This window comes from Poecilia reticulata, chromosome 1 (genome assembly GCF_904066995.2).
Source record: "Poecilia reticulata chromosome 1, P_reticulata-male-v2, whole genome shotgun sequence".
NCBI lineage: Eukaryota > Metazoa > Chordata > Actinopteri > Cyprinodontiformes > Poeciliidae > Poecilia > Poecilia reticulata.
This window is the reverse complement of record NC_088830.1, coordinates 32,642,812-32,658,221: the sequence shown is the minus strand read 5'-3', so window position 1 is coordinate 32,658,221 and position 15,410 is coordinate 32,642,812. Positions and strand designations below refer to the sequence as shown.

Below are 15,410 nucleotides of genomic sequence, written 5' to 3'. Positions count from 1 at the left end.
CTTCAGATTTCTAATAAATCCCTGTATAGAACTCTGTGCTCAGTTGGATTTGCAGATCACTTGTCTGGTTCGTTACAGTCATATTTCATTCATTAACTCAGTTATCATCAGCTGATGGCATTCCAGACTATGCTACACATGACTTAGGAGTCAGGAAAGGTTTTCAAACTTGGTGAACCAAAACCAAAGCAGAAGACTGACGAAGGAGGCTGCTGTTAATACTTTCTACCACATTTCATAGAGTTTGAGCATAAACAGTGGTAACATGTGACCATTCTTCTGCTCTTCAGCTGTTCGGGGTTTACCCTCCCTGCTGCTCTGCTCAGGGTTTCTGTTGGATTCCGGTCCTGGAAGAAGGTTGATCTTTCTGTTTCTGTATTAAGATATAGTTTGGATCGTTATCCTGCTGAAATGATGACTTCATTTCAGTTTAGTGCCCTCCAACAAGGTTTTCAGGATCTTTGGAATAAAAAACAAGCCCACAGCATCACAGAACCTCTACTGTTCTTAACAGTGGATATGAGGGGCCTTTCCACATATCTATATTTTTATTCCTGCCAGATGCAGTTGGAGTGTAAGTCGAGAAAAACCTGAATGTCCTCAAACACACGGTTCCAGTCGAGATCCAGGACAGAAACGGCTTTTCCCTTTTTTCCTGACATGCCAAACATGCAGATGAACAGATTTAAGGAGAATCTGTGACTCCAAGACGCCACGCTTTGCTGCAGAGAGCGTTTTTACCATCCAGCTCATCCACCTAATGGCAGGAAATGGACCCGTGTCACATCATATTCATCCCCCAGGGAACCAGAAAGTCATGAATTACTAATCAGATGTTCCTAGGCACAGAATTTAAAAATGTAAAGTATAAAAAAATGCTTCATTTATATTTATTTAAATGATTTTTTTAGTGCTATTAACAATTTTAGCATTGGTGATTTTATTACATATTAAAAACAAAGATTTTTCTTAATTTAACTTTTTTCTTTTGCAGAACTTTTCTTAATTTGAAGACTGAATTTTTCTAACATTTTCCAGAGGAAATTTATGCAACTTTAATAACCGATTACTTTATTTTGTTTTGGGTTTTTTTTGTTTTGTTTTTTTTTTTTACAAATTTATTACTAGGTAGATAAATGCATAGCTGACACTATATTCTTAGTTTTTTCTAAAATATTTTTTGTTTCAGTTTATTCATCTCAACTCAAGGTCAAACAAATCCGACCAGTCAGCTGGAAATGACTTTCAGGGAGTTCATGGTGATAAACAATCATTTCCAGGGGATTTTTAGCGTTTGCTTTTTGTCTGGAAATTATTCATTTCTTTTCGAAAGTGTTCAGAAAATAATACAGAGCAGTAAGCAATAATTCTTTATTGTTCAGTGTTTGAATAAAAGACCAGATTGGAGCAAAGTTGTGCATTAAGTAGGCCTGGGAAAGTGGATGAATCACATAAAAGCCCCATGCACAGTACTTTAAAATATAATTAAGCATCTCTAAATGTCAAGTGAGCTGGCAGGGAATAAGAACAGCCCATAACTTTACTTCCCCACTGGGTGAAGCTGAGAGTTTCTCTGTTTTCTTTAAAAATTTTAACATAAATGATGAAGTAAAGATCAGGCGGTGAAGCTGGTGGAAATTAAGTTGAAGCCTGAGGATAAAACGAAGCGCATATGCAACTGTTTACATGCTTTATGTTACAGTAATAATAAAAAAAATGCCTTTTTTAGAACTTACATGAATCATAAAATCTTCTAACATTCCGCGTTTTGGTAAATTTACAGGCGCATGCAAAGGTTTCCGCCAAGCTGTAAATAATTACTTTAATTAGAGCCTTGAAATGAAAGCTTGTTGTTCTTGGGTAGCTTAGATGCCCAACAATATTCCACTACAAGCTTCACTCTGAATAATGCATGCCAGCAGGATTTAATGATCAGGACATATCTGGAATAAGCAACATTAAACATGAACTACTTGGAGTTTGCCAAACCTCTGTTAGCTCGTGTGCAGATGAGGAGACACACAGCTGGGCTGCAGTAAATATCCTCATCTGCAGAGAGTCGGAGCAGGGCAGGGCGAGCATGGACAGACAGGAGGACTCACTACCAGGGCAGGGGAGTAGTCCAACTAATACATATTTTCACGGTTTCAACATGTAAAAGGTGAAGGGTGGCACAATGGACATGCTTTGTAACATGGAAACCAGGAAAGAAATATTCTAACTGCAGCTCATGTAAACATAATTACAGCAAAGCCAGTATCTCAAGTAATGCTTTTTATATTTATATTAAGCTTTACTTCAAAATGAACCATTTTCGAAGAGAAGCTAAAATGTTTCAGCTTCAGCCTTCAGCCACGTCTCTACGAGGAACTGTTGTACAAAACAGAACCACGCTAATATATTGTGATAATTTGCAGATTAGAACAACAAAACAGTAGGAGACGATCACAGATGGCAATAACAAAGAACAGTAGTGGATCCCTGGATAGTCGTGGTTCAGTATCCACGGATACTTGCAGTTTTTTTCCTACAGTGTGATTTTTTTAATGAAAGGTTCCAGGCAGAAATCCTCACATGTTCATTTCTATCATGCCTGTAAAGCTGACACACACGGCTCTGACCCTATCAGCGAAGCTAAAATAGCATCTCAATGCTAAACACGTAGCAGCTAACGCTAATGTCGGCGTCCACAGGCCACATTTATTTAGAAGCTCCATGGATGATCAGGTTTCTGAAACACTGGAAATGGACAGAAAAACACTTTTCACCAATCTGATGACTGAATAAACTAAATAACAGATTGAAGACATTAAACATATTTGTTGTAGAGCTTATATGTCTAATTTTTCAATTATTAAGCAGCAAAAGGGGTTTTTGAATTTAAAATGTTGCTTATTTTGTCAATATAGCGTTTCTGATTAAAATGTGATTAATTCCAACAAATTAAAGTCCCTACAATTAACTTGATTAAAAATTATAAGAGTCCCATTAGTAATATGAAGTTATATTTGTTGTTTGAAGTGATGGAACAGGCAGATCTAAGTGTTTTGCTGGGGTCTGAAGTATTTGCTGATTTTAGATATTTGCAGCCGACTGTGGCTGATAACTCCCTCTAACACACCGACAGAGAAATGCTTTTCTTTTCACTTCCTGTACAGAGTCACACAGACGTGCATGAGGTCAAGGGAAGCGACCAAATACAAAGCGACGGACTGAAAGCTCTTGGTATGCTACATGCATCCCTGCTGCAGTCCTCGCTCTGGCTCTGGCTCTACATCCAGCTGCTGTCTCACCAGGCAGGTTTCTCCTGGATGGAAGAACAGCATGCAGGAAGACAGAGAGCCTGATTCTGAGCAGATGGGACATGCAAAGCAGATGTCCAGAGAGAGCCGAGGTGTGAAGAGGAACAAACAAACGTGACGCAGCTCTCATAGCACATGCATATTGAACATGTTGACAAAGACACACACACAAGGCTACCTGAGGCCTCTTTCCTCGGGCTGTCTGTAAAGCCGTACATCCACACTGCAGACAAAGAGAAGGAGGAGCAGAAGAGAGAAAGAGGGAAAGAAATTATTTAGCGTCACAGCAAGACAGAAGCAACAGTCAGCAGAGATAAATCAGAGTTGGATCCAGAGTCTGGCCCAACTCATCAGGGCGTGATGGACGAATGGATGAAGGGCGTCTAACCACAATCACCCTCAGCTCCCATTTTCACACTGTTCCAACATGAGCTTTCCAGCATCTCTTCCTACATTTCTCTCATCACTCCTGGAATGCCAGAGGAGGTCCGGTATGACCAGCCACCCAATGTCTCCAAACAACAGGAGCCGCCAGCCAGGAAATTAAATTTCCTTCACCAGGAGCCACACAGAGGAGGTGGAGGAATGAGTTTGGTGCAGATCAGGCAGAAATCAGGTTGTTCTGAGCGTCTGCCTGCCTGGTCATCTTTTCCTGAATGTTGATAGAAATTAAGCACTAAAGTAAGGAGAAGAAATACAAGCTGGATGAGATTTTATTGGAGTATCTGTATGAAGGTTAAAGTTTTTGTATTGTCTCTAAAAGAGTCCAAAAAGTGCAGCTCGGGAAACTGCAGTAGCAACGTTAGAGGTTAAAATAAGTAAATTGAAATCCTGAAGTTACGGATAAAAATTGACCAGACGATCCTGTTTTGGTAGAACAATGTGAGCTTCAGTCTGGATCCCAATGAACATGCATTGTTCAGAATGGATATACATCAACAGCACCACAGACAAGTCCTGATGTTCAACTATATCCCCTTAATTTCTACACATGTATTTGTGGATTAATCTATTCACAGATATTTTTATGAAACTTATCTAAAATATGTTAGATGTAGTTTGAGAAGCAGAAAGTGTCTTGACATACTACAGCCTGGCATCCAGGATGGACGTTAGCTGCTGCCAAAGAGCCAGGATGGCTTCTGCAGTGCGTATCAATTCATATTTAGGTATGTTTGGTGTGTAAGAGTTTTAGAGGAGGCTTCAAGTGTTTGTGGTCCACTGTACGATATACAAGTAATATGAAATTATTTCTTTGAAACGAGAACATTTTATCATGTTATTTATGTTTTAAATCATATCTTACTGATATAATCGAGTCCCGTCGATATCTTAGAGTTTCATTTGTCCAAAAGTTTCACAAAGACGTCATTTTGGCCATTATTGTTGATTTCTCACATGCATGTCTTAAACTCTGCAGTGATATTTTCATGGCAATCACATGATGCAAATAAGCAAGATTTCCTGTCTGAAAAGCAAGAAAAATAATAGTAAAAATAATTAAATTAACCTGCTCAAGGTTATCAAAAATAACAAATTTGTTTATCTGGCTGCAAAAGTAAATAATAAATGAACAAGGGCGTTAAAAATACTATGCCCACATTTAACAACATTTAAAAAGTTAAAACAGAAAAATAAAATATATAGTCTTCATCCAGATGAGGATTATTGCAGGATTTGATCTGTACAGAATATATTTATTTTACATGTTTCTTATTATATGCATTTTTTTGTCAGACTTAAATTTAAATTTAATAACGGTATAAATGTTTCTGTTTACTTTAAATCAAACTGAAATTTTTTCAGCTTTGAGCAGTAGATTATCTTTCATTGCATGCAGGAAAATGAAATATATTTAAAAAATTCAAGTGAATCCTAAATGAAGTTGCAGCAGAATCTGCTGGACCAACAGACGATGAAAGCCAAACTCATCATCCTCCAGAGACAGAAACACGCTGGTTCCAGGTCAGCAAGGGTCAAATCTGGATCTGCAGCCGTTCTCTCAACACACGAGGCTTCTCCTCAACATCTGACTTATGTTACCGCTGTCAACCTGCCTCATCCACAAACACAGCAGGTTTAATTCTTCACAGGTTTGTGATGAAGACTCTAACAAGCAGAAGCAGCTCTGACCCAAATGTTCTGCTACTGTGTGGAAATTTACCCAAATACAGACGATAAATACAAACTTTAACATCAAGTCTGTTTAAATAGAACCTAAATCTGTAACTTATATCCCAGTGGAGCCTCAACAACAAGATTATACAGTTTATGTCAGTAACATTTAATCAATTAAAATCTAATAAATGCATTAGAATAAAGAATGTTTGACATTAAAACACATTAAAGCATTTAATTAAGACAAACAGCAGGTTTGGCATTTGAACTGCTGTCAGCCAGACTTTTAGGGTTTAGCCCAAAAAACCTCATATCCCACATCTCATCATAATATGATCTTCAAAATATTATAGTTTGTTTGGATGGTTGCTGAGCTGAAAGAGTTTTGTCAAAATGTGTCAATATTTCTCTAAACTGAATGATGTTCACTAAACAAGGCAATACAAATGATGCAGAGTTAAAATTGTGCATCAACATTATGTTCATTTTTGTTCATTTTTATATAAGAAAAATCTTTTTTTATTATTATTTTCTATATTTTTTTGTAACTTTGATGGGTTTTTTCCCATTTTGTCCTGGGAAATAAACAGAAATATGATTCCAGCAGGAAACTTTCTTCAAACCTTAATATCTTCTGAGACTGAATGTTTATGATGCTGATTTTATCTATGATTTTAGTTGCACTTTGTAGCACTTTGAGATTTTTGCTAATGAAAAGTGCGTTACAAATTAAATTGATCATTATTATTATTATTGTTGATAAGTTGTTATTCTGACTGTTTTATTGAAGCTTAATGATGATAAAACATGCATAAAGTGTTCATCCCTATATGGACAGAAAAATCAGTTTTAACACAGGAAAAATGTTTTATTAGCACATTTATTTAACACATCTGATACTTTAAATGCTGCAAACACAGTAGGACAGAGTTTGTTGACTGGAAGAGGAGAAACGGGCGATGTGTTGTTAGAAAAGTTAATCAGGTATGTTTTGAAAATATTAATTATCTTTGCTGACCCAAATCATCAGAGTAACTTAATTAGATTTTTCTTTCTGCTGAATATCTTGACAGTTTTTAATTTGATTTCTAGAAACATGGCAGTTATCTTAATCATGTTTAAAACATCCTTATTTTTAGTCATTTTCTTCTCAGTTTTTCACCTTGAGAAATTTTTAGGTTAAATTGTTTCACAAATAGATTAATTTTTCCAAGGATTTGTTCCACCTTTGAAAACTGTCAACAATCCTTGCAGTTAATCCTGAGCTGTGCAGCTTCAGAGCGAAGCAGGAACAGAAGAGCGTCGTGACTTTGACAGAAATCCATCAGCTCCAATCCTGCTGCCACTGCTCATGGAAACTCAGTCAGGCTGGTGCACGACATAAAGTGTTGCCACACAGATTGAGATGTACAGCAAACAGTTATCGATTTGCCAAAAGCAAACAAACAGAAGATAATCGCACAAGAAGGACATGGACAATGTCAAAGCGCTAACAGAAGCTGAGTATTGACACAAAGTTTATCAAGAAGAGAAACAAGAAGTGAAGCAACTTATCTGAAACGAAAGTCAGAAGACGAATGACATTTGTGTGCAAATAAGGAGGAGAAGTGAGCGAAGAGAGGAGAAGCTGCAGTAGCTGCCAAACAATGAGGTCCGGCCATGAAGGTAACCAATCCAAGAGGGAAACCAAAGCATCCCTGCCCCTGGCAACAGTTACCGGGGAATCCAAATGCGTCCCCAGGTGGGCAGAGGAAACTTTTAGCCTGCAGTAACTCTGGAGGAGCTGCAGACATATAATCAGTTGATAAATCTTTGAATTCCATAAATCTGTCTTTTTTTTATTGTTAGAAATTGTTTAAAAAAGCCACAAAATATCCAGTTTGCAGTTTCTCACAAGCGTCTCCTTTTTCCTCTAACGTTTATATTTAGAATTTAAAAAATGTAAATACTCTCAACTCCATTTCCTTCATTTTAATTTAAAGAATTCAGATTTCATTAATTTACAACCTGTTTTTTAACTAGTCTTGGCCTTTTCTGCTGCTAACAGTTTGATCTGTTTTATCCGGAACGTTGGGTTGAAAAGTGCTGGATGAATAAAGTTGTGTTAGCCATGATGGATGGTTCCAGGTCCAGGATGGGAATGTGGTGTGGATTTCCGCCACAGGCCGAGTTTCTACCCCGTCCCAGACCGTGTCTGCTCCACAATGAGCACCCTCGCATTTCCTCACCTCCTCCGTTTTTCACTGGAACACGCCTGAGTCTCCACTACCTAAACACACCAGCAACGTGGCGCTGAAGTCCCAACTTCACTGCTTTGTAAATCACTACTGCGACTGAATAGCATTTACTCCAGTTAAGAGCTCAATGCTATGTTAAATAATAAAGGTTTATGGGTTCCTAATGGGAGGTGTGCATGATGAAGGTTTGACAAAGAGGATCCTGATGCCACAAGCAGCCACCCGACTCCACGATCCAAACGAGCGGTGACAGTTTAACAAGTCGGTAAACACATCTGCCCCCCAGCCGTTTCTCCTACACTTATAAAACCCCAACACACCGAGAAACAAGGCCCTCCTTCCTGTTCTTCCTCAACACGACTGGCCGATCCGACGGCAGCCTGAAACTTTATCCGCCGTGCCACGTAAACAACGTCGGGCCTGTCTGACAGCATCAACCCCATGGCCTCTGCAGCGCAGGCAGCAGCCTCCTCCAATCCCTCCAGGTCTGACTCCCACATGGGGGAGGACGGGCTCCGTCTGCACTCTGCAGAGGAAGACCGGACCCGGGCCTGACCCGGTGGGGAAAACACACAGCTGACATCTAGAGGCCATCATTTTAAATCAGCGTTCGAATTGGTTCAATATTAAAATCTGAACTGAATTTCTTATTATAAAATAAACCAAAAATGTCCATTGAAGTTCAGTCAAAGAACATAACATGAAACTATTAATAATATCCAGTAATGGGCTAATTTTAGCTAATGCACCAATAGCAATAACTTTTTTGTAAATTCCTTTTGGCTAGCTTTCGTTATAGTTGTTTTGTTTTTCTTAGCATCATCCATCCATCCATTTTCTTTACACCCTTGTCCCTTGTGGGGTCAGGAGGTGCTGGTGCCTCTCTAGCGAACGTTTCGGGCGAGAGGTGGGGTCACCCTGGACAGGTCACCAGTCTGTCGCAGGGCAACACAGAGACACACAGGAAAAACAACCATGCACACACACACACACACCTAGGGAGAATTTAGAGAGGCCAATTAACCTGACAGTCATGTTTTTGGACTGTGGGAGGAAACCGGAGTACCCAGAGAAAACCCACCATGCACAGGGAGAACATGGAGACTCCGTGCAGAAAGACCGGGGCTGGGAATCAAACCCAGAACCTTCTTGCTGCAAGGCAACAGCTCTACCAACTGCGCCACTGTACAGCCCGTTCTTAGCATCATAATTTCCCTTTTACATCAAATAAAGGACAGCTGTATTTGTGACATAAACAGTGGTGGGCACATTTCCACTAATGCACTAATAGTCTTTCAAGAACAGATTACTTGAATTGAGGTTAGTGCTGTAGCATTAGCTTCTAGTAAACACTGTGTTGGTGCAGCATTTAGCGTTAGCAGAACTGATGTTTATGATTAGGCCTTTAGGGTTAGTATAACTCACATTTTAGTTAGCAGTGCTAAATATACCTAAATAGCTTCAACTCGTCTGTTTTGAACAGATTTACTCATCTGATAACTTGCAGCTTTATCAGGGTATGGGAATACTTTCATGGCACAATTTGGGACTCCCAGCATCAACATCACAGCCAAACTGGATATCGTTGCTGACCATGTCAAGCCCTTGATAGTCATGTAGGTCAGAGAAATGTTTCTGAATCTTCTGTATGCTGCAAAAAATAAGACAATCCTGAAGCCTGAAGTGGTTCCCACCCAGTGTCAGTGAGCTGTACCTAATAAAGAGGCTGGTAGATGGCTCTTCCTCCCTCCTCCTATTCAAGAAGGCCATGTTTTAGTCTAATGAAACATTTCTGATTACAGTCATTTTATTAGAGGATAAAATCTAAATCAGCAGGTTGCAGCTTTCAACCAATCACATCATAAAACCCTGATGGCACCTAAAATATCAAAGTTCTTTAAAGCAAACAACATGAGGACAATCGGGTCATTTATTAAGCACAAATTATTTCCTGAGTTAGCTAATCAATAATTTTATAATATGCTCTTTTAAAAGCAGACATCCAAAACACATTTACTGTAATCGTCCACCAGCTTTTGTTAAGCAGCTGCTTTCTGGCTAATACTCTTTAAGAGCCATGACATTGTTAAGAGGCCTAATGTGCAAAGGATCCTTCAGAGGGGACTGGATGAATGGTCTTTCAGTCAAACTGCTTTCCTTGTTTTGGCTTTTGTGGCTTAAAGTAAACATGACAGCGATAATGCTGAAAGTCACAGTGAGTTGTCCCAAAGCTGAAGACTTTGGTAAAAATGCTGATCTGGGTCAGCCGTCTGTAAATTCAACCACAGAGCTGCTAAAACGCTGAATTATCAAATAAAAGGCTGTGAGCTGAACTCCAGCAGAAAGAGAACAAACTGTTTCTCCCAAGATCCAAATCCAAGAGTAATGCTTCCTCCCAACAGAACCGAACCAAACACGCCCCTAAACCACACCCTGTATGGAGGCCCAAAAGTGTCTCAATTCAATAAAAAATAATTACTTAAATGTGTCAAAGCGTATTGAAATAAATACATTATTAATAATATGTAACTGAACATATATTTAAACAGTATTAAATATATTTTTAAATAAAGTCATTCAACTTTTAAAAACAACAAAAACAATTGTATACAATGTAGAAATTTGAAATGCAGTTTCAAGGATTTCCAAACTAATTATGTATTCATTACATTTTTAACATTTTATTAATCATGGATAAAGCAATTTAGCTATGACACATGCAAACGATATTTGTCTTTATTATGTTGCTTTTAACACTTTTGGCACTCAATAACCCCATGCTATAAAACCTTGGACCAGAAGGGACTGGCAGCGTTATGGACCCAGCCCACACCAGAACCGACAGCCAGTCAGCGTCCCGCAGTGGGACTGTAAATAAACCACAGACTGACAGCTCACACGTCATGCAGCACCACGCTCCTCCAGGAGCAAAATACCGTCGCAGCAAAGCAGAGAAAAACATCAGGTTTGGTTGAAGAAAAGCAGGTGACTTACCCGACTTGCGCTTGGATCCATAGTCCCTGAGGGAGAAGCAACACAAGAGGGACATGGTTAGTGACGGCGGACGCTGCTGTCCCAAACAAAACATTCAGTCAACACACGTGCATCCTGTCGCTGCGGCTCGGCTGCAGTGCGCTGTGCAATGCATGTGTTTGAAGGAGAAAAAGGGAGTCGAGGAGGGAGGGATGACTTTGGCCAGCTGCCTGTACTCTCCGCAACAGACACAAATAAGTCATGTGACTCTAAAGCAGCAGCATCTCGATCCCCTTCCTCCCTCTGCTCCCCCTGCGTCCTGTTAGAGGGGAAGACGACCAACCTCTCCCCACATTCGAAGGAGGGAGGATCAGTTTAAGATGCTTTGCTTAATGGCCTGTAATGGGATTATGGCACAAGTCTGAGCTATAGATCAGAGGCTGACGCAGAGCCGATGTACGTGAGGCTCGTCTACCTCGACTGTCAAGAGCAGCGCAGGCGGTGGGAGAGAAGAAGATGGAAAAATGGAGGGTTTGGATGAGGACACAAGATAGTATTTATAGAAATAGAGGAATGACAATCTGACAAGCACCGCTCAGTAGATTGAGGCCGTTGTTTCTGTTAAACCTGCCAATGTCACCTCTGCTGCAGTATCTGGGAGAGCTCAGTAAACATCAGCAGAACGATGCTGCAGCAGCGGCAAAGTTTATCACCTTCAAACAGAAAAACTAGACTTTTATCAGGGATTCACAATTTACCGACCAAAGTTATTAATTTCAACATATTGGTGTCTATAAATGGGCTGATGTAAACAATGTTTATTTCCATCTTGTTACGGGGCGTGTATGTGTTTCTGGTGTGGCCATGTGGTGTTTGTTTGGTCATGTGACCTTCATAATCATGACATGCATCTTTAATTAAGCATTTCTGCTTAATTAAAGATGAAAATATAAATATAATACAGGTTATCTGCCATAACAGCAATAATATCGGATATTGTTGGGGGGTAAACCTCCGCAAATGTGGAGTCCATTTTTTGTTGTTTTGTAAACTTTCAGTTGAATAAAGTTTGTTATCTGTGTGAAAGATTTGCTCATCGACTGTTAAGAATTTTTCAAGCAGGTAGATATTTATATTCATACTCTTATTTTGAAGGGGATGAAGACTGATGACGCAGCGGTTCCATTTCCTCCCCTCACGTTCTCAGAGTTGAAGCTAGTGCTACATTAGATAACATGCTGACACGGTTTGCATTGAGCTCACTTACAACTGGACAAACTGAGATGACAAACTGTCTGATTTAAACTAAACTCTGAATGACCGACATTAAACTGAGTAATTTGACGTATCAGATGGAGCCGGCTGAGTTGGCGTGAGCAGCCGGTAAGGAAGCCATGGACAGGTGCTAAAGGTTAAAACACTTCAGTGTCCCTTTTAGAAGAGACAGGTGGAACCCAGAAAGTCAGCCCTGGATAAGTGGTAAAATAAAAGGATGCGTACCATAAATCGATGGAAGTACTCTGTGGCCAGCTAAAAGTCAGCAAGCAAGTCTGGCCTTTTCCCTCCTATCTACCAAAGTGGATCTCTCTAATTGAAGCAGCTCTGTTCACGGCTCATCTGAATAATTGGGGCCCTAATCTTGTCAGGTATGAAGATGAGTAAATTGAGCTGAGACATTTCTGCAGCAGAGGGTAACCGGACAGAAACCGTTCCCTGCGGTGCAGTTGGTGGGGAAGCTAATGACCTCTCACTGTGGGAGGTTAATGAATCCCTCCTCTCGGGTGTCTCCGTGACTCGACTCTGACTAATAAACACACACATTGTCACAGATACAGGTAGGTTAGGAAATCAGTCAGCTCTATGTCTGGTGTAGGCCGCTGCAGACACAGATTCATGGTGTCACCGCGCTCTCGATCCCTTGTGATGTGATTCATCCGTCTCTCTGTGACTGGCTTCGACAGATGAATGAAGCCTTTATCTCAACCTCTTTATACCAAGAACTCTGTGTGCTGGCAGCCAGAATATGCTTCACTGAAGAGGGACATGGCATAACTTCACCTTACACATCCAATCCATCTCACGTCAGGCTGGACAGTAAAACAACAGCAATGATATTACTTTCTTCTAGTGGGTGAAGAATTAAAGTAGAGAACAATAAGCTGGAATCTGATGCTTTTGGATCTGGGTGGAAAATACGCTTTGGAAAGAGTGTCAGAGTAGGCAGAACGTCTGCCAGGACGGTTCCTCTTTTCACCCAACCTGCCACAATTCATTACAAATTCAGATTGTTTTAGGTTTAAGGACTATATCAGAGGTCCAGGGAATGTTAACAAAACTTCCTGTCCATCCAGTACAACCCTTTCTTCAGAACTCAAGTGTTAAACTCGAGTATAGTATGCACTGTTTATATGATTGCATTACTAGAAGACACAGTCCTTTCTTTTTCATTTTCACATTAAATCAGACTTCACTTTTCCTGCTTTAGGTTAAGAAAGACCTAAAACAGCAACACCAAAGTGTTGACTTAGTTCTCAACTTGGTAACGAATTTGGTGGGATTCTGAGAGTCGCTGTCCGTTTCTCTCCCAGCATTTAACTTTCTGGCTGATAGCGTCAATATTTCCATACTGTCGTCTTTCCTCATTATTACATCTCTTTGTGTAGTGCACCAGTCCCTCCTGCAGCAAATCAGCCAAACAAATTTACAAAATCCTCTTTGTCATCCAACTCTACATAGCAACACGCTGCCGTAGATGTATGTGGCATTGTTGTCCTTCATTTATATGATAGAGGCTAAAAGCATCTGGAAGGAGAAGCAAAACAGAGGAGGGAGGATGTAAAGCGAGAGGAGAAACAGATTGTCCAGAGTTTAGCCAGTGACCCACATCCCTGAGGCTGAAATCCAACTCCTCCCAGGGGGCTGAGTAACCAGCTCCGACTGCCAGCGCTTTCCAGCATCTTCTACAGGTTTGAGAAGGAGGAAGCTTGAGGTGCAGCGATGAGAAGAAGGAACATGGAGCCTCAAAGACACCTTGGCAGACAGTAAATACTTCATTCTGGGAACAGAATGTTGAGGAATAATTGAAACTGATGAGGTTAAAGATAAGCTAAAAGGGCCGGGTGATTTCATCCGTTTTGGTTATCTATGATTATAACTATTATTATAAGTTTATATGCCTTTTTAATACTGGCCAAAACAGCAGGACCAAACGTCACTGAAATTTGACAGAGTATCCCCAGAGAGTGGAGTAGAAAATGGCAGATGAAAAAAAAAAAAAACATACGTTTTGTACTCAGATCTCCACAGAGACCTGCAGCTCGACGGTAGTTTAATACGATTCAGCAGCACAAAGGAAAACATACCAGCAGTCAAATAGCAAACCATACATGCATACTGAATGTGTTTTATCCTAATAGGTAAAAAAGACAGATAGGTATCCTGAGTATTAAGATATTTCTCAGTTCCAATTTTATTTTCTTTTAAAACTCGTCCAACTTCCCGCTATTGTTCCATCAATAGTCTTTAAATGACCTCTGAACCCTCAATCCTCAATCCAAAGTCACCAAGGTCAGTAGTTAAAATATTGCAGAATGAAATAGTGCATTTATTTCTAAGTATTGAATAAAACTCAACGACTTACAGTTTTTCTTACATGAACTGATGAGATGTTGGGGAAGTTTCCATGTTCCTCCCTCAGTTGCTTTAAAATCCACTCTGTTTGGCCATGAGAAGCTTTTTGTGGCAAAAATTTAGGCAAAAACAAAAAGTAGAAGCACCTGGGAATGTTGGTGTGAAGTTAAATGTACTTGGATTCATTCAGAAAGTATTTAGTTCTTTGTGTGATGGATTATTGCCTTTTTACGAACCTTCATGGTTCTTCAAATAATCTGCGATAAATTAAAAGTTGGGAATCCTTGGTGCCTCTTCTAAAACTGTTAAAATACCAAATATAGCTTAATATTCATTATCTCTACCACAGAAACTGCAGTCTTCCTTATGTCTGCTCTAAGGGGTTCAGCCAATCAGGAGAAAGAAAAATGAATGGTGCTTCTGGATTGGCTGCTTTGCAAACTCTAATCAATAGCATGTCCTGTAGCATTGTGTGGAGGTAGTTCAGCTTCCAAAGCTGCATTTTCCTTTGCATATTTTAGACTTGCTCTATAAAAACTACTAGCCTGTAGGTGAATTTCCATGAATAAATGAGTCACATTGCACAGAAAAACCTCACAGGTGGAGAGGGTCCTCTGTGAGCTGAAATGTTTGACTGAAAATTTACGATTTGGCGTTTTTTGCTGCTAGAAGTGTCCGTTAAAAAGGCGGTGTTCCTCTCTACTGTCGCCGTGAGCTTCTTCAGGGGGCACGGTTGTAACAAACCCCGCTGCTTTCATTTAATCTACTGTTGTACCTACAGACTTTAAACATCAGGAGTTTCAAATAATCTTCTTTTCCCACTCAAATCACAAAGTAACAAGATCAGTCAGCTGCCTTTTAAATCAACCATCATTACCGTTTCATTAGTCTTCATGTACCTGTGTGATTTATACACTTTATATGGCTTGTGAAATTAGTCTGGGAAGGTAATGGATTTTATGCTGATGAAAACAGCTGATCAATGTTTATCAGCATAACCTGCTGTGATTGAATGCCGCCTCATTAGCAGCCCAGTGAAAAGGAAATACTTCCTGATTATCGTCCTAACCTCCCTTTGTCTCTCTTGCCTTCTGTTCCCGTTCAGATCCAGCGTCAGCCCCAAGTCTAGTCATGTCTCAGCCTAATCTCC

General features: G+C 39.9%; 1 protein-coding gene across 6 annotated transcripts in view; it reads right to left on the bottom strand.

The window, feature by feature from the left end:
* The window catches only part of sh3pxd2aa (SH3 and PX domains 2Aa), a 95,874-nt gene that overhangs the window by 34,285 nt on the left and 46,179 nt on the right, over positions 1-15,410 (bottom strand). For 4 of the 6 annotated variants that reach the window (XM_008422262.3, XM_017305858.2, XM_081611690.1 and 1 more), the window contains 2 exons: positions 10,652-10,677; positions 3,481-3,525 (listed from right to left, as the gene is read on the bottom strand). In XM_008422262.3, the coding sequence (XP_008420484.1) occupies positions 3,481-3,525; positions 10,652-10,677 (71 nt within the window). The remainder of the gene's footprint in view (positions 1-3,480; positions 3,526-10,651; positions 10,678-15,410) is intronic. The other 2 variants (XM_008422274.3, XM_017305860.2) reach the window with 1 other exon arrangement.